Source organism: Triticum aestivum, chromosome 5D (genome assembly GCF_018294505.1).
Source record: "Triticum aestivum cultivar Chinese Spring chromosome 5D, IWGSC CS RefSeq v2.1, whole genome shotgun sequence".
Lineage (NCBI taxonomy): Eukaryota > Viridiplantae > Streptophyta > Magnoliopsida > Poales > Poaceae > Triticum > Triticum aestivum.
The window spans coordinates 274235143-274257722 of NC_057808.1; the positions used below are offsets into that span (position 1 = coordinate 274235143).

Genomic DNA, 22580 nt, shown 5'->3' on the forward strand with positions numbered 1-22580 from the left:
TTCGCAGATGACTACATTCTATTCTCACAAGCGACGCAACAAGGAGCAATGAGACTGCAAAATATTCTGGATCTCTACCAACAAGGATCTGGACAAATGGTGAACAATAGCAAATCTGCTATATTTTTTAGTGCTAATTGTGATGTTGATGTGAAACAGGTAATCCACAATGAGACCGGAATAACCACTGAAGCCTTGGTGGAGAAGTACTTAGGGCTCCCAATGGTCCTAGGTAGGTCTACGGATGAACACTTTGAAAGTATTGTTACAAAACTGAAAAGTTTAGTTCGTGAATGGTCTCCAAAACTCATGAATGGTGCAGCTAGAGAAGCCCTTGTCAAGCTGTTTGCCAAGCGATTCTGACTTATTCTATGAGTTGTTTTCAGCCCTCAAAGAAGCTATGCAAGAAAATAGCGAGTATTGTGGCTCGCTTTTTTTGGGGAGGTGATGAACAAAAGAAAAGATGCATTGGAGGAAGTGGAAGGAGATTGCCATTCCAAAATCTCAAGGTGGCATGGGCTTCAGAGGCTTCCCACGTTCAATCAGTCCTTCCTAGCTACTCCCTCCGTCCCAAAATAAGTGTGAGTATAAACAAGCATGGAGGATGTTAACAAATCCGAAGTCATTATGTGCTCTAGTACTCAAAGGAAAAATATTTTCACAACTGTGATTTCTTGGAAGCGAGGGTGCTCCCATGTTTGGAGAGCAATATTGCACCGTAGAGAGGCTTTGCTGGTTGGCCTGATCAAACGGGTGGGGGTTCCACTTCAATCAATCCTTGGGCAGATTCATGGATACCAAACAACCCCAATCTGAAACCCATGGTCAAAAGAATGGGGGCAACTCTAAATAAGGTGACTGAACTTATACTAATGAAGACATGCCAATGGGATGTTCAGAGAGTACAAGCACATTTAGAACGGAAGATACATGGGGTTGGCACCTTGAAAAGAATGGGTGTTTCTCAGTCCGTTCAACATGCTGAGTGCTGACCACTAAACAAAGGATTGCAACCGCTCCGGGAGGATTTGGAGGCGATGTCAAGATGTTCTGGAAGAAATTATGGGGCCTGCCGGTACAACCTAAAGTCAGGAGCTCGTGGTGGAGCGATCAAGAAATATATCCAGTGCAAGGCTATTCTAAAGGAACGCCACATGGAACAGATCGACTTCTGCGAGGACTGCGGAGCTCAGGAAACTATCTTCCATGCCCTCTTTTAATGTACTTGGGCACGGATATTATGGCAGGAGCTGAACAGCAGGACAGGCCTCAAAGTACCATCGCTACATCCTGATTCCTGGGCTGCTGATATTGTTGAGGGGAAGGTGATACAGAACGTTGATGCATGGATCTTTTGTGGTTGCGGACTGTCTGGACTGAGCATAACGCACGTCGGCGTGGTGAACGAGACAAATCAATCATGGCCTCGGTCCTTTGGGCAATCGACACCACGACTGATTTGGCTCTGACCGGGGATGGGGCGAGACATAAACCTCGTAAGGTGCGTCCAATATGGAAACCTTCTGAAGTGGCAGAGACCAAGATGAATGTTGATGCATCATACTCGGAGGAAGAAGGAACTGGTGCAGCAGGACTTGTGTGGAGAGACAGTGCTGGGACATTTCTGCGAGGACAAGCAATATGGTATGAAATAGCTGTAAGCCCTTTGGTAATGGAAGCTCATGCTATCCGAGATGGGGCCATTATGGCAGCAGAAAGAGCCGTACTGAATGTACATATCGAAACTGATGCCAGCAGGTTATCAAACTTTGGGAAGATAAAAACTTTGAGAGGGTGCTTGGATAGGTTTTAGTCCCATGACTAAAAGTAGTGGGACTAAAACTTGCTAGCCTCATCTATGCTTGGATCCAAATACTAAAGAGACTAAAATCAAGTTAATGAGCATTTATTATCCTCCAAATCCTCCAGTCCAGAACTCGCAGGTGTTAAAGGAGAGGAGTTAAATGAGGAGAGAGAGGACTAATCCACATTTTAGTAGGCGTACCCCTGACTAATTTTTTTTAGTCTCAAGACTAGTTTTATCCCCTCTTTAGTCAAGGGTGCTTGGAACTTTAGCCTCTTAAAGAGACTATTTTTGGTCAGACCAAAATAAGTCCCTTGGATCCAAGCACCCTTTGAGGCTCTGTTCAGTTTGCAGGATCAGAAAACATAGGAACAAAAAATGTAAAGGAATAGGGAAAACAAGCACATATGAAACTGAGGAATTTTAAGCAGAGAAATACCAAGAGTGAACCGTTCGGCGGTGATCAACAGAAGCTAGACATCACCACAGTTGTGACCCATATCTTGGGTTTATTTTTTATTTGGCTGCAGACTTGACTCTCTCACACTCCATGCCATATAATGAATATTTTATTGGATTAGACGTCAGAACCAGTGGGTTGCCTCGGCCAACCGCGATAAACAAGAGGTCTGACTGGATGTTTCTTTTCCAGTGAAATCTGTAGGAATCACACAGGAATCGAGACATTCCAAAGTTTTACTGCTCATTTTTCCTTCACTCCGAACACACCAAAGGTAGAAAATAGCACATGATCAGATTCCTTTGAGTTTTCCTCCGGACCGAACGCAGCCTGAGAGGACAACAGTAGGAAGTACTCCCTCCGTTCCTAAATAACATTTTAAAGATTTAAATATGGACAAAATGAGTGAATCTACACTTTAAAATATATCTATATAGATCCGTATGTAGTCCATATTGAAATCTCTAAAAGTACTTATATTTAGGAAGCGGAGGGAGTATTTTACATGAGCTTGTGGTGTCGAGTGAGGGGTGCTAATGTAGCTGCATATCTTTGTGCTAAAAGAGGTAGATGCCTTTGGCTCAATAACACTCCTACGTTCCTTAGCGATACTCTAAGGCAAGATTGTAATCGTAATCTTTGATCGATAGAGCTCATTGATTCAGAAAAAAGGAACGAGAAGTATGAAGTTGGATATTCAGCTTTAAACAGGGTCTCAAACATGCATCATGATTCGAGTACAAATTGAAGTTCACCGCAAACAAACTAATCAGCGACAGTCTGACAGATACCACATACAGCAAACCTTAGCAGGTGAAAAATCTAGGGCTGTGTGAATGAGCTAACAAACCTCAATCATCATGCCCAACTCCGGCACAATCTGGTATATCGGCAGGGCAACCGAGTCCACAACCTTGAGATGCAAAGCCCTCACGTTTGCCCACTTTTCTGGCACCTTCTCCACAGCAGCCTCCACTGCCGCCATCACGTTGTCGACGATCTCCTCTTCCTCCATGTCCAGCCTGCCCACCTTGATCTCCGAGCAGGTACCAGATTGCAGGTAGAGGCAAGTGGAGCTTAGGACATTGCAGACCTGCTCTGGCCATCCCGCCCGGGTGAAGTCGGCCGCGAGTGGGGCCTTTTTGGTGGAGTACAGAGACTTCCCGAGGAGGCAGGGCAACATTGGGAGCAGGGCGCGGTCGGCGAGGAAGAGGTCGTAGGAGGCGGCCAAGCGGCAGCGCGACTCGTAGGGGCGGTAGTCGGTCCGCAGGGCAGAGAAGGGGATGACCTCCGAGACGGGGAGCTCGAGGGACCTGGTCGCGTCAAGGATGGAGGCGGCGGCGGGGGATCCAGAGCCGGCGCGGTCGTCGGAGATGACGCGGACGGAGGCGGCCGAGTGGGCGACGACGGGGTGCGGGAGCGGGAGGAGGTGCGGCTTGGTGGTGGGCTTGGGCGGGACGCGGCGGAGCGTGAGCTGGAGCACCACGACTTCGTCGCGCTCGTACGCGAGCAGGTTCGGGGGTGCCTCCGCCGCACGCTCGTGCATCCAGTTGGTGAGCGACACCACGGCACTGGCCACCGTCGCACGGGGCACCTCGTTCTCCACCTTGGTCTTTTTCTACGGCGGCGGCATGGCTTCGGCGGTAGAGTAGTTTAGAGTTCACCATGGCGGGGATGCATGCGGTTGTCGATGGCGTCAGGAGAGGCAGACTACCGTCTGTACCGGCATCTCAGAAGCGCGCGAAGCCCGTGGCAAATGGAGGTGGGAAGGCGACAAAGGTGGACGGTGATGCTCAAAGGGGGCATAGAGAGAGGTGGCTGATGGAGGAGGAGGCTCTGTGCCAAGGGCATGCGCACGATCGTGGGCAAGAGGAGTGGAGGCCTCGCGGCGTATGGGACAGAGTCATAGATTGAGCCCTTGGGGGAGATAGGGCACACATTTTCTTTTTTTTATGGGGGAGGTAGGGCGCAGATGGCTTAGCGAAGGGGAGGCTGCCGAGGCTGAGGCGTTTTTTTTTTTGAGAAACTGAGGCGGACGTTCTGGGAACAAGCTAAATTGGAACGGAACACAAGCTCAACTTTTGGCCCAGTTAGGCCCAATCAACTACGGGACACCATGGTAAAGGTTGCGGTCAACGTGACCCGGTGCTAGTGGCACTACACGACTAGGCAATCTGGTATGTACGCTTCTTGAATCGAACGGCTAGCAAGTTCAAATCGCTGTGGAGTGTTGTAGCTAGCTCTGTTTACTGTTTTGTAATAAGCTGTCCTTCTCTTACGAGCACGCGCGTGGAAAAACCCAAAGCCTTCCCCTTCTTCTTCAAGTAATGAATAGACTCGTAAGCACTGAGAATATTATCCGTTATAAGCCTTCCAGATACAAACGCTGATTGCACCTCTTAGATGATCTCATCCAAAACTGGCATCAATGTCATCGCTATAACTTTAGTTGCTGTCTTGTATAATACATTACACAACGAGATGGTTCGGTACCGTCCAAGGTTCTGGGCCTACTTCACCTTGGGTATAAGAACTAGAATTGTACTATTAACCTCTTTCAGCATTTCCTCTCCTTCCAGTAAGGTTCTCACTGCCTTGCTAACTAGAGAGGAGGCTCAAGCAAGGCAACGATCTAGAGTACGATATCTAAAAGAAGGGGACATGAATACGGGGTTGAATGGGATTACTTGAAGGCGATTATGACTAAGCTAGGATTTGCTTGTGGCTGGATTAATCGCATTATGGCCTGTGTTTAATCTGTTACTTTCTCCGTGAGGGTGACTAGGCAATTTTGTGAAACAACCCCATCTCTCCGTACCTTTTTTTCTGTTGTGTGTGGAAGGGCTAAGTTACATGATTAAGGAGTATGGAGAGGGAAACCTCTCGAAAGGAATAAGCATTGGAATAAATTCACCTTGGGTGTCACACCTTATGTTCGCAGATGACTACATTCTATTCACACAAGTGATGCGACAAGGAGCGATGAGACTGCAAAATATTCTGGATCTCTACCAACAAGGATCTGGACAGATGGTGAACAATAGCAAATCTGCTATGTTTTTTACTGCTAATTGTGATGTTGACGTGAAACAGGTAATCCACAATGAGACCGGAATAACCACTGAAGCCTTGGTGGAGAAGTACTTAGGGCTCCCAATGGTCTTAGGTAGGTCTATAGATGAACACTTTGAAAGTATTGTTACAAAACTGAAAAGTTTAGTTTATGAATGGTCTCCAAAACTCATGAATGGTGCAGCTAGAGAAGCCCTTGTCAAGCTGTTTGCCAAGGGATTCTGACTTATTCTATGAGTTGTTTTCAGCCCTCAAAGAAGCGATGCAAGAAAATAGCGAGTATTGTGGCTCGCTTTTTCTGGGGAGGTGATGAACAAAAGAAAAGATGCATTGGAGGAAGTGGAGGGAGATTGCCATTCCAAAATCTCAAGGTGGCATGGGCTTCAGAGACTTTCCCACGTTCAATCAGTCCTTCCTAGCTACTCCCTCCGTCCGAAAATAAGTGTGAGTATAAACAAGCATGGAGGATGTTAACAAATCCGAAGTCATTATGTGCTCGGGTACTCAAAGGAAAATATTTTCGCAACTATGATTTCTTGGAAGCGAGGATGCTCCCATGTGTGGAGAGCAATACTGCACCATAGAGAGGCTTTGCTGGTTGGCCTGATCAAACGGGTGGGGGTGCCACTTCAATCAATCCTTGGGCAGATTCATGGATACCAAACAACCCCAATCTGAAACCCATGGTCAAAAGAACGGGGGCAACTCTAAATAAGGTGAGTGAACTTATACTAATGGACACATGCCAATAGGATGTTCAGAGAGTTCAAGCACATTTTGAACGGAAGATACGTGGGGTTGGCACCTTGAAAAGAACGGGTGTTTCTCAGTCCGTTCAACATACTGAGTGCTGACCACTAAACAAAGGATTGCAACCGCTCCGGGAGGATCTGGAGGCGATGTCAAGATGTTCTGGAAGAAATTATAGGGCCTGCCGGTACCACCCAAAGTCAGGAGCTTGTGGTGGAGCGATCAAGAAGTATATCCCGTGCAAGGCTATTCTAAAGGAACACCGCATGGAACAAATCGACTTCTACGAGGACTGCGGAGCTCAGGAAACTATCTTACATGCCCTTTTTGAATGTACTTGGGCACGGATATTATGGCAGGAGCTGAACAGCAGGACAGGCCTCAAAGTACCATCGCTACATCCTGATTCCTGGGCTGCTGATATTGTTGAGGGGAAGGTGATACAGAACGTTGATGCATGGATCTTGTGTGGCTGTGGGCTGTCTGGACTGAGCATAACGCACGTCGGCGTGGTGAACGAGGCAAATCAATCATGGCCTCGGTCCTTTGGGAAATCGACACCACTACAGATTTGGCTTGGACCGGGGAGGGGGCGAGACATAAACCTCGTAAGGTGCGGCCAATATGGAAACCTTCTGAAGTGGCAGAGACCAAGATAAATGTTGATGCATCATACTCGGAGGAAGAAGGAACTGGTGCAGCAGGACTTGTGTGGAGAGACAGTGCTGGGACATTTCTGCGAGGGCAAGCAATATGGTATGAAATAGCTGTAAGCCCTTTGGTAATGGAAGCTCATGCTATCCGAGATGGGGCCATTATGGCAGCAGAAAGAGCCGTACTGAATGTACATATCGAAACTGATGCCAGCAGGTTATCAAACTTTGGGAAGATAAAAACTTTGAGAGGGTGCTTGGATACGTTTTACTCCCATGACTAAAAGTAGTGGGACTAAAACTTGCTAGCCTCATCCATGCTTGGATCCAAATACTAAAGAGACTAAAATCAAGTTAATGAGCATTTATTATCCTCCAAACCCTCCAATCCAGAACTCACATGTGTTAAAGGAGAGGAGTTAAATGAGGAGAGAGAGGACTAATCCACATTTTAGTAGGCGTACCCCTAACTAAATTTTTTTGATCTCAAGACTAGTTTTAGCCCCTCTTTAGTCAAGGGTGCTTGGAACTTTAGCCTCTTAAAGAGACTATTTTTAGTCAGACTAAAATAAGTCCCTTGGATCCAAGCACCCTCTGGGGCTCTGTTCGATATGCAGGATAAGAAAACATAGGAACAAAAAAATGTAAAGGAATAGGGAAAACAAGCACATATGAAACTGAGGAATTTTAAACAGAGAAATAGTTAGGAGTGAACCGTTCGGCGGTGATCAAAAGAAGATGGACATCACCACAGTTGTGACCCATATCTTGGGTTTATTTTTTATTTGGCTGCAGACTTGACTCTCTCACACTCCATGCCATATAATGAATATTTTATTGGATTAGACATCAGAACCAGTGTGTTGCCTCGGCCAACCGCGATAAACAAGAGGTCTGACTGGATGTTTCTTTTCCTGTGAAATCTGTAGGAATCACACAGGAATCGAGACATTCTAATGTTTTACTGCTCATTTTTCCTTCACTCCGAACACACCAAAGGTAGAAAATAGCACAGGATCAGATTCCTTTGAGTTTTCCTCCGGACCGAACGCAGCCTGAGAGGTCAGCAGTAGGAAGTACTCCCTCCGTTCCTAAATAACTTTTTTAAAGATTTTAATATGGACAAAATGAGTGAATCTACACTTTAAAATATATCTATATAGATCCGTATGTAGTCCATATTGAAATCTCTAAAAGGACTTATATTTAGGAAGCGGAGGGAGTATTTTACATGAGCTGGTGGTGTCGAGTGAGGGGTGCTAATGTAGCTGCATATCTTTGTGCTAAAAGAGGTAGATGCCTTTGGCTCAATAACACTCCTACGTTCCTTAGCGATACTCTAAGGCAAGATTGTAATCGTGATCTTTGATCGATAGAGCTCATTGATTAAAAAAAAAGGAACGAGAAGTATGAAGTTGGATGTTCAGCTTTAAACAGGGTCTCAAACATGCATCATGATTCGCGTACAAATTGAAGTTCACCGCAAACAAACTAATCAGCGACAGTCTGACAGATACCACATACAGCGAAGCTTAGCAGGTGAAAAATCTAGGGCTGCGTGAATGAGCTAACAAACCTCAATCTTCATGCCCAACTCCGGCACAATCTGGTATATCGGCAAGGCAACCGAGTCCACAGCCTTGAGATGCAAAGCCCTCACGTTTGCGCACTTTTCTGGCACCTTCTCCACAGCAGCCTCCACTGCCGCCATCACGTTCTCGACGATCTCCTCTTCCTCCATGTCCAGCCTTCCCACCTTGATCCCCGAGCAGGTACCGGATCGCAGTTAGAGGCAAGTGGAGCTCAGGACATTGCAGACCTGCTCTGGCCTTCCAGCCCGGGTGAAGTCGACCGCGAGTGGGGCCTTTTTGGTGGAGTACATGGACTTCCCGAGGAGGCAGGGCAACATCGGGAGTAGGGCGCGGTCGGCGAGGAAGAGGTCGTAGGAGGCGGCCAAGCGGCGGCGTGAGTCATAGGGGCGGTAGTCGGTCCGCAGGGCGGAGAAGGGGATGACCTCCGAGACGGGGAGCTCGAGGGACCTGGTCGCGTCAAGGATGGAGGCTGCGGCGGGGGATCCGGAGCCGGCGCGGTCGTCGGAGATGACGCAGATGGAGGCGGCCGAGTGGGCGACGACAGGGTGCGGGACGGGAGGAGGTGCGGCTTGGTGGTGGGCTTGGGCGGGACGCGGCGGAGCGAGAGCGGGAGCACCACGACGTCGTCGCGCTCGTCCGCGAGCAGGTTCGGGGGTGCCTCCGCCGCACGCTCGCGCATCCGGTTGGTCAGCGACACCACGGCGCTGGCCACCGTCGCACGGGGCACCTCGTGCTCCACCTTGGTCTTTTTCTACGGCGGCGGCATGGCTTCGGCGGTAGAGTAGTTTAGGGTTCACCGTGGCAGGGATGCAGGCGGTTGTCGATGGGGTCAGGAGAGGCAGACTGCCGTCTGTACCGGCATCTCAGAAGCGAGCGAAGCCCGTGGCAAATGGAGGTGGGAAGGCGACAAAGGTGGACGGTGATGCTCAAAGGGGGCATAGAGAGAGGTGGCTGATGGAGGAGGCGGCTCTGTGCCGAGGGCATGCGCACGATCGTGGGCAAGAGGAGTGGAGGCGCCTCGCGGTGTATGGGACAGAGTCATAGATTTAGCCATTGGGGGAGACAGGGCACATATTTTCTTTTTTTGATGGGGGAGGTAGGGCGGAGATGGCTTAGCGAAGGGGAGGCTGCCGAGGCTGAGGCGTTTTTTTTTTAGAAACTGAGGCCGATGTTCTAGGAACAAGCTAAATTGGAACGGAACACAAGCTCAATTTTGGCCCAGTTAAGCTCAATCAACGACGGGACGCCATGGTAAAGGTTGCGCTCAACGTGACCCGGTGCTAGTGGCACTAGACGACCAGGCAATCTGGTATGTACGCTTCTTGAACCGAACGACTAGCAAGTTCAAATCGTTGTGGAGTGTTGTAGCTAGCTCTGTTTACTGTTTTGTAATTAGTTGTCCTTCTCTTACGAGCACGCGCGTGGAAAAACCCAAAGCCTTCCCCTTCTTCAAGTAATGAATAGACTCGTAAGCACTGAGAACATTATCCATTATAAGCCTTCCAGGTACAAACGTTGATTGCTCCTCTTAGATGATCTCATCCAAAACTGGCCTCAATGTCATCGCTAGAACTTTAGCTGCTGTCTTGTATAATACATTACACAACGAGATGGGTCGGTACCGTCCAAGGTGCTGGGCCTACTTCACCTTGGGTATAAGAACTAGAATTGTACTATTAACCTCTTTCAGCATTTCCTCTCCTTCCAGTACTATTAACCTCTTTAAGCATTTCCTCTCCCTCCAGTAAGGTTCTCACTTCCTTGCTAACTAGAGAGGAGGCTCAAGCAAGGCAACGATCTAGAGTACAATATCTAAAAGAAGGGGACATGAATACGGGGTTGAATGGGATTACTTGAAGGCGATTATGACTAAGCTAGGATTTGCTTGTGGCTGGATTAATCGCATTATGGCCTGTGTTGAATCTGTTACTTTCTCTGTGAAGGTGAATAGGCAATTTTCTAAAATGACCCCATCTCTCCATACCATTTTCTGTTGTGTGTGGAAGGGCTAAGTTACATGATCAAGGAGTATGGAGAGGGACACCTCTCGAAAGGAATAAGCATTGGAATAAATTCACCTTGCGTGTCACACCTTATGTTCGCAGATGACTACATTCTATTCTCACAAGCGACGAAACAAGGAGCGACGAGACTGCAAAATATTCTGGATCTCTACCAACAAGGATCTGGACAGATGGTGAACAATAGCAAATCTCCTATATTTTTTAGTGCTAATTGTGATGTTGATGTGAAACAGGTAATCCACAATGAGACCGGAATAACCAATGAAGCGTTGGTGGAGAAGTACTTAGGGTTCCCAATGGTCCTAGGTAGGTCTACGGATGAACACTTCGAAAGTATTGTTACAAAACTGAAAAGTTTACTTCGTGAATGGTCTCCAAAACTCATGAATGGTGCAGCTAGAGAAGCCCTTGTCAAGCTGTTTGCCAAGCGATTCTGACTTATTCTATGAGTTGTTTTCAGCTCTCAAAGAAGCTATGGAAGAAAATAGCGAGTATCGTGGCTCGCTTTTTCTGGGGAGGTGATGAACAAAAGGAAAGATGCATTGGAGGAAGTGGAAGGAGATTGCCATTCCAAAATCTCAAGGTGGCATGGGCTTCAGAGACTTTCCCACGTTCAATCAGTCCTTCCTAGCTACTCCCTCCGTCCCAAAATAAGTGTGAGTATAAACAAGCATGGAGGATGTTAACAAATCCGAAGTCATTATGTGCTCGGGTACTCAAAGGAAAATATTTTCGCAACTGTGATTTCTTGGAAGCGAGGATGCTCCCATGTGTGGAGAGCAATACTGCACCGTAGAGAGGCTTTGCTGGTTGGCCTGATCAAACAGGTGGGGTGCCACTTCAATCAATCCTTGGGCAGATTCATGGAAACGAAACAACCCCAATCTGAAACCCATGGTCAAAAGAACGGGGGCAACTCTAAATAAGGTGAGTGAACTTATACTAATGGACACATGCCAATGGGATGTTCACAGAGTTCAAGCACATTTTGAACGGAAGATACGTGGGGTTGGCACCTTGAAAAGAACGGGTGTTTCTCAGTCCGTTTAACATACTGAGTGCTGACCACTAAACAAAGGATTGCAACCGCTCCGGGAGGATCTGGAGGCGATGTCAAGATGTTCTGGAAGAAATTATGGGGCTTGCCGGTACCACCTAAAGTCAGGAGCTTGTGGTGGAGCGATCAAGAAGTATATCCCGTGCAAGGCTATTCTAAAGGAACGCCGCATGGAACAAATCGACTTCTACGAGGACTGCGCAGGTCAGGAAACTATCTTCCATGCCCTCTTTGAATGTACTTGGGCACGGATATTCTGGCAGGAGCTGAAGAGCTGGACACGCCACAAAGTACCATCGCTACATCCTAATTCCTGGGCTGTTGATATTGTTGAGGGGAAGGTGATACAGAACGTTGATGCATGGATCTTCTGTGGCGGCGGGCTGTCTGGACTGAGCATAACGCACGTCGGCATGGTGAACGAGGCAAATCAATCATGGCCTCGGTCCTTTCGGCAATCGACACCACTACTGATTTGGCTTTGACCGGGGAGGGGGCGAGACATAAGCCTCGTAAGGTGCGGCCAGTATGGAAACCTTCTGAAGTGGCAGAGACCAAGATAAATGTTCATGCATCATACTAGGAGGAAGAAGGAACTGGTGCAGCAGGACTTGTGTGGAGAGACAGTGCTGGGACATTTCTGCGAGGGCAAGCAATATGAAACAGCTGTAAGCCCTTTGGTAATGGAAGCTCATGCTATCCGAGATGGGGCCATTATGGCAGCAGAAAGAGCCATACTGAATGTACATATCGAATGATGCCAGCAGGTTATCAAACTTTGGGAAGATAAAAACTTTGAGAGGGTGGTTGGATATGTTTTAGTCCCATGACTAAAAGTAGTGGGACTAAAACTTGCTAGCCTCATCCATGCTTGGATCCAAATACTAAAGAGACTAAATCATGTAAATGAGCATTTATTATCCTCCAAACCCTCCAATCCAGAACTCGCATGTGTTAAAGGAGAGGAGTTAAATGAGGAGAGAGAGGACTAATCCACATTTTAGTAGGCGTACCCCTGACTAAATTTTTTTAGTCTCAAGACTAGTTTTAGCCCCTCTTTAGTCAAGGGTGCTTGAAAATTTAGCCTCTTAAAGAGACTATTTTTAGTCAGACTAAAATAAGTCCCTTGGATCCAAGCACCCTCTGAGGCTCTGTTCAGTTTGCAGGATCAGAAAACATAGGAACAAAAAAATGTAAAGGAATAGGGAAAACAAGCACATATGAAACTGAGGAATTTTAAACAGAGAAATAGTCAGGAGTGAACCGTTCAGCGGTGATCAAAAGAAGCTGGACATCACCACAGTTGTGACCCATATCTTGGGTTTATTTTTTATTTGGCTGCAGACTTGACTCTCTCACACTCCATGCTATATAATGAATATTTTATTGGATTAGACGTCAGAACCAGTGTGTTGCCTCGGCCAACCGCGATAAACAAGAGGTCTGACTGGATGTTTCTTTTCCCGTGAAATCTGTAGGAATCACACAGGAATTGAGACATTCCAAAGTTTTACTGCTCATTTTTCCTTCACTCCGAACACACCCAAGGTAGAAAATAGGACAGGATCAGATTCCTTTGAGTTTTCCTCCGGACCGAATGCAGCCTAAGGTAAGCAGTAGGAAGTACTCCCTCCGTTCCTAAATAACTTTTTAAAGATTTTAATATGGACAAAATGAGTGAATCTACACTTTAAAATATATCTATATAGATTCGTATGTAGTCCATGTTGAAATCTCTAAAAGGACTTATATTTAGGAAGCGGAGGGAGTATTTTACATGAGCTTGTGGTGTCGAGTGTGGGGTGCTAATGTAGTTGCATATCTTTGTGCTAAAAGAGGTAGATGCCTTTGGCTCAATAACACTCCTACGTTCCTTAGCGATACTCCAAGGCAAGATTGTAATCGTAATCTTTGATCGATAGAGCTCATTGATTCAGAAAAAAGGAACGAGAAGTATGAAGTTGGATGTTCAGCTTTAAACAGGGTCTCAAACATGCATCATTATTCGAGTACAAATTGAAGTTCACTGCAAACAAATTAATCAGCGACAGTCTGACCGATACCACATACAGCGAACCTTAGCAGGTGAAAAATCTAGGGCTGCGTGAATGAGCTAACAAACCTCAATCTTCATGCCCAACTCCGGCACAACCTGGTATATCGGCAGGGCAACCGAGTCCACAGCCTTGAGATGCAAAGCCCTCACGTTTGCCCACTTTTCTGGCACCTTCTCCACAGCAGCCTCCACTGCCGCCATCACGTTCTCGACGATCTCCTCTTCCTCCATGTCCAGCCTGCCCACCTTGATCCCCGAGCAGGTACCGGATCGCAGGTAGACGCAAGTGGAGCTCAGGACATTGTGGACCTGCTCTGGCCATCCAGCCCGGGTGAAGTCGACCGCGAGTGGGGCCTTTTTGGTGGAGTACAAGGACTTCCCGAGGAGGCAGGGCAAGATCGGGAGCAGGGCGCGGTCGGCGAGGAAGAGGTCGTAGGAGGCGGCCAAGCGGCGGCACGACTCGTAGGGGCGGTAGTCGGTCCGCAGGGCATAGAAGGGGATGGCCTCCGAGACGGGGAGCTCGAGGGACCTGGCCGCGTCAAGGATGGGGGCGGCGGCGGGGGATCCGGAGCCGGCGCGGTCGTCGGAGATGACGCAGACGGAGGCGGCCGAGTGGGCGACGACGGGGTGCGGGAGCGGGAGGAGGTGCGGCTTGGTGGTGGGCTTGGGCGGGACGCGGCGGAGCGAGAGCTGGAGCACCACGACGTCGTCGCGCTCGTCCGCGAGCAGGTTCGGGGGTGCCTCCGCCGCGCGCTCGCGCATCCAGTTGGTCAGCGACACCACGGCGCTGGCCACCGTCGCGCGGGGCACCTCGTCCTCCACCTTGGTCTTTTTCTGCGGCGGCGGCATGGCTTCGGCGGCAGAGTAGTTTAGGGTTTACTGAGGCGCGGGGCCTTATTATCTGGCCACGGGAATAGCCCGGCCCAGGGCATAGTAGTTGGGCTCAAACCTGGTCAAATGGACCGGACCGGCACGGCACAACCATAGTTATACGGGCCAGGTGTAAATTGGCTTTCAACTCAAAAAAACGGAAAAACTAACGCCCACACGTGTGGCATCTTGCACATCGCCCACACGCCTTCATCACCACTCATTTTGCCACGTAGGAACAGATGACATCAGCAGAAATCTTTTTGGTTTTTGGCTTAATTTTTTTAATCTCCTAATTAAAAAATCAAATCAAAAATCCGTTTTCACCATTAAATCCGTCTCGACGAGATCTTCAAAACTAGACCCTATGTTGATATGTTTCGATGAAATTTTTTTGCCCAGAAGTTGCCATGATGTTTACACTGTAGTTGCCATAGTGTTTAAACTAAAGTTGCCATGTGGCAATTTTAGTTTGTAGAGCATGGCAATTTTAGTTTTTTTATGACGGCAATTCTAGTACTTTGAACATGAAAATTATTTTTTGTATGAACCATGGCAATTTTAAGTGCATGTATCATGGCAATTTTAGTTTATGGTTCATGGCAAGTCTAGTTTCTTAATTTCCCGTTTTATAATATGTCAAAATTTACTTTTAAATGTAGAAGAAAATAGCTGAAACATGTCATGGCAACTTCAGTGTAAACATCATGGCAATTCATGTGCAATAGACATGGCAACTTTTAACTCAAAAAAAATTCGTCGAAATATATTGATATGGGATCTAGTTTCGAAGATCTCGTCGCGAGGGATTTAATGGTGAAAACGGATCTTCAATCGGATTTTTCATTTAAGAGATAAAACATTTTAAAAACTGAAAATCCAAAAAGATTCGCACATTCATGCATGCGGTGACGTGGTGCAGTCCGTGTGTTATAAGGCGTGTGGGCGGTTTTGACTCCCACTACACGTGTGGGCGTTGGCGTTGTCAAAAAAAGTGTAAATCGTCTTTGTCTAAAAAAAGGTGTAAATCGGCTAGAAAACGAGGTTCCAAGCGCGGCCTAACTTGGAAGCCCAACCCACCCAGTTACCTATTATAGAAAAAAGCTTTCGCCCTTCTTTATATAAAAAGCAAACCAGCACACGAACAACCACACACACAAACAACGAGCACCATAGTCTACACCATAGTCCGGTTACCCTGCCGATAGGTAGAGACCAATTTGGTTGTGTGAGTTGACTCAAGAGTAAACCTACCATTGGCAGTTCGAGAAGTTTTGCACAAGGGTTCTTGACCAGTTCTACTATGATAGTGTTGCCCGAGATGCCGCTCAACCAGTCCTCTAAACCCTTCCAGAGCACCATCTTTGTCACACGAAGGTTTGTACCTGTTTGGGCAAATATTGATGAGCATAAACACCTCGTGATTGATTGTTGTAGTCACCACAAGAAAAGGTTATGTGCTGCTAGAAGTGTGTTCTATGCATGTCCTCTCTAGGACGTACACAAATAGGTTTGCTTGCACGACTAACATTTGGTGGCAAATCATGGCCATTTAGTTCCCAGTTATAAAAAATATATATGTTTCGTGTACTACCAGAAGCTAGAAGGTGACTCCTCCTTGTCGATTGGGGGGTTATGGTTAAATGACCCCTTGCCCTTAACGACTAAGACGACCCTCCAGTTGCATCAATTGTACAACTATTTATCCGATGAGTACAGAAAGAAATACTATTGAGTATTTTTGGAAGAGCAGAGATTTGAAAGACAAGTTTTCTCAACCTCCTACATTTTTATTATTCTGGTCTAGAATACAGGAGACTATAAAGGACAATTTTGTTGAATACCACAATGTGACTAAACAAATAAATTAGTTAGCACTTAACACATCCGTCCGAGTTCAATCTTTCATAATATAAAATACTAAATTCCATTTCTTTCCATAATTTGGGTTAATTTAGGAAAATGGGTTCACCAGACACATGGCAGAGCAGTGCTGTAACAATATTAGCACTTAGCACATCCATCCTTGTTTTATCTTTCATACATACTAAATTTCATTTCATTTTCATAATTTGGGTTAGTTTAGGAAATTGGGTTCATCAAACACATGGCAGAGCAGTGTTGTGACATGAAAGTAGGTAGGCACTACTAACGCTACTCTGTAAGGCCTAAATAGCTCCAGTGCTCCACCAAGAGCTTCAAGTCACTTACCCTCATTATGTCTTTACATTGGCATAAGCATTACCCCTATTTGTATCCTCAAACGAGTAGACATAAGGAGTAATGGACGCAAAATGCGACTTAAAGAATGTACTAAGAAGCTGTAGATTTAACACCGTGTGATTTGCATTGAAGGGAAACCATAACCATCACCAATTGTTAGGCAAGATGAATATGGACCTAACAAGAAGGATATATATGTTGGGTAACACAGTATTTCAAAAAATTTACCTACCATCATGCAAGATCTATCTAGGAGATGCATAGCAACGTGCGGGGAGAGTGTGTCCACATACCGTCGTAGACCGAAAACGGAAGCGTTTAGTAACGCGGTTAATGTAGTTGAACGTCTTCGCGATCCAACCGATCCAAGTACCGAACGTACGGCACCTCCGCGTTCAGCACACGTTCAGCTTGATGACGTCCCTCGAGCTCTTGATCCAGTTGAGACCGAGGGAGAGTTCCGTCAGCACGACGGCGTGGCGACGGTGATGATGAAGTTACTGGCGCAGGGCTTCGCCTAAGCACTACAATGATATGACCGAGGTGTGTAACTGTGGAGGGGGGGCACCGCACACGGTTAAGAGAAACTTGTGTGTACTTTGGGGTGCCCCCCTCCCACGTATATAAAGGAGGGAGGAGGAGGAGGCCGGCCAAGGAGGGGCGCGTGCCATGGGGAGTCCTACTAGGATTCCCAATCCTAGTTGGAGTCCCCTTCCATCCAAGAGAGGGAGAAGGAGGGAAGGAGGAAGAGGGGAGAAGGAAAGAGGGGGCGCCGCCCCCCTCCCTAGTCCAATTCGGACTAGCCATGGGGGCGCGGCCTCCCGTGTGGCCCTCCTCTCCTTTCCACTAAGGCCCATGAAGGCCCATGAACTTCCCGGGGGGTTCCGGTAACCCCCGGTACTCCGAAACTTATCCGAAATGACCCGAACCATTTCGGTGTCTGAATGTAACCTTCCAATATATGAATCTTTATGTATCGACCATTTCGAGACTCCTCGTCATGTCCGTGATCTCATCCAGGACTCTGAACAAACTTCGATCATCAAATCACATAACTCATAATACAAATCCTCATCGAACATTCAGCGTGCGGACCCTACGGGTTCGAGAACTATGTAGACATGACCGAGACACATCTCCGGTCAATAACCAATAGCGGAACCTGGATGCCCATATTGTCTCCTACATATTCTACGAAGATCTTTATCGGTCAAACCGCATAACAACATACGTTGTTCCCTTTGTCATCGGTATGTTACTTGCCCGAGATTCGATCATCGGTATCATCGTACCTAGTTCAATCTCGTTACCAGCAAGTCTCTTTACTCCTTCCGTAATGCATCATCCCGCAACTAACTCATTAGTCACATTGCTTGCAAGGCTTATAGTGATGAGCATTACCAAGAGGGCCCAAAGATACCTCTCCGATACACGGAGTGACAAATCCTAATCTCGATCTATGCCAACTCAACAAACACCATAGGAGACACCTGTAGAGCATCTTCATAATCACCCATTTACGTTGTGATGTTGGATAGCACACAAGGTGTTCCTCCGGTATTCGGGAGTTGCATAATCTCATAGTCAGAGGAACATGTATAAGTCATGAAGAAAGCAATAACAATAAAACTAAACGATCATTATGCTAAGCTAATGGATGGGTCTTGTCCATCACATCATTCTCTAATGATGTGATCCCGTTCATCAAATGACAACACATGTCCATGGCTAGGAAACTTAACCATCTTTGATTAACGAGCTAGTCAAGTAGAGGCATACTAGGGACACTCTGTTTGTCTATGTATTCACACATGTACTAAGTTTCCGGTTAATACAATTCTAGCATGAATAATAAACATTTATCATGATATAAGGAAATATAAATAACAACTTTATTATTGCCTCTATAAGGAATGCAGTTTTGACATCCGTTTGCCAAATTTCATAATCATAAAATGCAGCAATTGCTAACAAGATTCGGACAGACTTAAGCATCGCTACGGGTGAGAAGGTCTCATCGTATTTTACTCCTTGAACTTGTCGAAAACCTTTCGCAACAAGTCGAGCTTTGTAGACAGTAACATTCCCGTCAGCGTCAGTCTTCTTCTTGGAGATCCATTTATTCTCTATTGCTTGCGGATCATCGGGCAAGTCAACCAAAGTCCACACTTTGTTCTCATACATGGATCCCATCTCAGAATTCATGGCCTCAAGCCATTTCGTGGAATCTGGGCTCATCATCGCTTCCTCATAGTTCGTAGGTTCGTCATGGTCAAGTAACATGACCTCCAGAACAGGATTACCGTACCACTCTGGTGCGGATCTTACTCTGGTTGACCTAGGAGGTTCAGTAGTAACTTGATCTGAAGCTTCATGATCATCATCATTAGCTTCCTCACTAATTGGTGTAGGAATCACTGGAACTGATTTCTGTGATGAACTACTTTCCAATAAGGGAGCAGGTACAATTACCTCATCAAGTTCTACTTTCCTCCCACTCACTTCTTTGAGAGAAACTCCTTCTCTAGAAAGGATCCATTCTTAGCAACGAATATCTTGCCTTCGGATCTGTGATAGAAGGTGTACCCAACAGTCTCCTTTGGGTATCCTATGAAGACACATTTCTCTGATTTGGGTTCGAGCTTATCAGGATGAAGCTTTTTCACACAAGCATCGCAGCCCCAAACTTTAAGAAACGACAGCTTCGGTTTCTTGCCAAACCACAGTTCATATGGTGTCGTCTCAACGGATTTAGATGGTGCCCTATTTAACGTGAATGCAGCCGTCTCTAAAGCATAACCCCAAAACGATAGCGGTAAATCAGTAAGAGACATCATAGATCGCACCATATCTAATAAAGTGCGGTTACGACGTTCGGACACACCATTTCGCTGTGGTGTTCCAGGTGGCGTGAGCTGCGAATCTACTCCGCACTGTTTCAAATGAAGAGCAAACTCATAACTCAAATATTCACCTCCACGATCAGATCGTAGAAACTTTATTTTTCTTGTTACAATGATTTTCCACTTCACTCTGAAATTCTTTGAACTTTTCAAATATTTCAGACTTATGTTTCATCAAGTAGATATACCCATATCTGCTGAAATCATCTGTGAAGGTCAGAAAATAACGCTACCCGCCGCGAGCATCAACACTCATCGGACCGCACACATCAATATGTATTATTTCCAACAAGTCTGCTTCTCGCTCCATTGTTCCGGAGAACGGAGTCTTAGTCATCTTGCCCATGAGGCATGGTTTGCAAGCATCAAGTGATTCCAAAAGCCCATCAGCATGGAGTTTATTCATGCACTTTAAACCAATATGACCTAAACGGCAGTGCCACAAATAAGTTGCACTATCATTATTAAACTTATATCTTTTGGCTTCAATACTATGAATATGTGTATCACTACTATCGAGATTCAACAAAAATAGACCACTCATCAAGTGTGCGTGACCATAAAAGATATTACTCATATAAATAGAACAACCATTATTCTCTAATTTAAATGAATAGCCGTCTCGCATCAAACAAGATCCAGATATAATGTTCATGCTTAACGCTGGCAACAAATAACAATTATTCGGGTCTAAAACTAATCCCGAAGGTAGATGTAGAGGTAGCGTGCCGACGGCGATCACATCGACTTTGGAACCATTTCCCACACGCATCGTCGCCTCGTCCTTAGCCAATCTTTGCTTAATCCGTAGCCCCTGTTTCGAGTTGCAAATATGAGCAACAGAACTAGTATCAAATACCTAGGCGCTACTACGAGCATTAGTAAGGTATACATCAATAACATGTATATCAAATATACCTGTCACTTTGCCATCCTTCTTATCCGCGAAATACTGGGGGCAGTTCCGCTTTGAGTGACCAGTCCCTTTGCAGTGGAAGCACTCAGTCTCAGGCTTAGGTCCAGACTAGGGTTTCTTCACTTGAGCAGCAACTTGCTTGCCGTTCTTCTTGAAGTTCCCATTCTTCCCTTTGCCCTTTTTCTTGAAACTAGTGGTCTTGTTAACCATCAACATGTGATGCTCCTTCTTGATTTCTACCTCCGCAGCCTTTAGCATTGCGAAGAGCTCGGGAATTGTCTTATCCGTCCCTTGCATATTATAGTTCATCATGAAGCTTTTATAGCTTGGTGGCAGTGATTGAAGAACTTTGTCAATGACGTGGTGGTAGCTGGAACTACGTCGGTATTTCCCTGGAGAGGTGATACGTCTCCGTCGTATCTATAATTTTTTATTGTTTCATGCCAATATTATACCACTTTCACATACTTTTGGCAACTTTTTATATGATTTATTGGACTAACCTATTGATCCAGTGCCCAGTGCCAGTTCCTGTTTTCTGCATGTTTTTTGTATCGCGGAGTATCCATATCAAACGAAGTCCAAACGCAATAAAAAATACGGAGATTTATTTTGGAATATTTGTGATTTTTGGGAGTTGGAATCACCGCAAACGGAGGCCCACACAGGACACGATACACCAGCACACGGGCCAGGAGCCTGGCGCGTGGTGGTAGGTTGTACCCACCTCGTACGTCGGTTGGAACTGTACTTCGGGCGCAAGGAAGCTTATATCCAGAAAAAAATCATGTTAAAATCTCAGCGCAATCGGAGTTACGGATCTCCGGGAATATAAGAAACGGTTTTCGGCCAGATCTGGGAAACGCGAAACAGAAGAGAACAGAGAGGGAGATCCAATCTCGGAGGGCTCCCGGCCCTCCGCCGCCATGGAGACCATGGACCAGAGGGGGAACCCTCCTCCAATCTAGGGGGAGGAAAAGGAAGAAGAAGAAGAAGGAGGGGGGCTCTCTCCCCCTCGCTTCCGGTGGCGTTGGAGTGCCGCCGGGGCAACGATCGTGACGGCGATCTACATCAACAACCTTGCTACCGTCAACACCAACTTTCTCCCCCTCTATGCAGCGGTGTAACACCTCTCCCCCCCGCTGTAATCTCTACTTGAACATGGTGCTCAACTCCATATATTATTTCCCAATGATCTATGGTTATCCTATGATGTTTGAGTAGATCCGTTTTGTCCTATGGGTTAATCATGATCTTGGTTGGTATGATTGTATATTTTATTTATGGTGCTGTCCTACGGTGCCCTCCATCTTGCGCAAACGTGAGGGGCCCCCGCTGTAGGGTGTTGCAATATGTTCATGATTTGCTTATTGTCAGTGTTGCGAGAGTGACAGAAACTTAAACGCGGTTAGGTGGGTTATGGTGTATGGGAGTAAACTCGGATAGGTGGGTTTCATGACCTTAATGATCTTTAGTAGTTGCGGATGCTTGCTAGAGTTCCAATCATAAGTGCATATGATCCAAGTAGAGAAAGTATGTTAGCTCATGCCTCTCCCTCATATAAAGTTGCAAGAATGATTACCGGTACTTGTTATCGATTGCCTAGGGACAAATGACTTTCTTGTTGACAAAAGCTATCCACTTTTATTACCTTGCAATTTATTCGTAGTTTTAATCTCGCAAAGTACTCGTAGTTTTATCCTTGCAAAATAGTTTCATACTTGTTTCCGGTAAGGCAAATGCGTAGAGTTGTATCGGTGGTCGATAGAACTTGAGGGAATATTCGTTCTACCTTTAGCTCCTCGTTGGGTTCGACACTCTTACTTATCGAAAGAGGCTACAATTGATCCCCTATACTTGTGGGTTATCAAGACCTTTTTCTGGCGCCTTTGCCAGGGAGCAATAGCGTGGGGTGAATATTCTCGTGTGTGCTTGTTTGCTTTATCACTAAGTAGTTTTTATTTCTTGTTCTAAGTTGTTATCTATCTTTAGTTATGGATATGGAACACGAAACACCAAAAAAATTAGCGGTACTTGCTACTCATGGAGATGGGGAACCTCCTAAAACCCTCGATGCTCGTTATGTGAAAAATATTATGCACTACTTTGATAATCCTAAGAAAACCCCATTCAACTTGATAATGGGAGTAACGTTGGATCAACGTGAATACTTTAGGGATTATCGCTTGACTCAAAAGGG

At 46.2% G+C, this 22580-nt stretch overlaps 2 protein-coding genes and 1 pseudogene across 2 annotated transcripts; all 3 read right to left on the minus strand.

The window, feature by feature from the left end:
• Positions 1–3075: 3075 nt before the first annotated feature.
• On the minus strand, positions 3076–3993 carry LOC123120499 (ribosomal L1 domain-containing protein 1-like). The gene is made up of 2 exons (XM_044540510.1): positions 3988–3993; positions 3076–3882 (listed from the first exon to the last, which is right to left on the minus strand). The coding sequence occupies exons 1-2, from the start codon at positions 3991–3993 to the stop codon at positions 3106–3108; spliced, it is 783 nt and encodes a 260-aa protein (XP_044396445.1). The 3' UTR covers positions 3076–3105.
• A 4237-nt stretch (positions 3994–8230) lies between these two features.
• Positions 8231–9193, minus strand: LOC123120500 (ribosomal L1 domain-containing protein 1-like; annotated as a pseudogene).
• Positions 9194–13368: 4175 nt separating this feature from the next.
• LOC123124654 (ribosomal L1 domain-containing protein 1) lies at positions 13369–14363 on the minus strand. Its single transcript, XM_044545235.1, has one exon. It carries the CDS (start codon positions 14315–14317, stop codon positions 13526–13528), a length of 792 nt encoding a protein of 263 aa, XP_044401170.1. The 5' UTR covers positions 14318–14363; the 3' UTR covers positions 13369–13525.
• Between the last annotated feature and the right edge of the window lie 8217 nt (positions 14364–22580).

Coding starts and splice junctions, on each gene's coding strand:
- LOC123124654 (XM_044545235.1), bottom strand. CDS start 14,317: ATGCCGCCGCCGCAGAAAAAGACCAAGGTGGAGGACGAGGTGCCCCGC.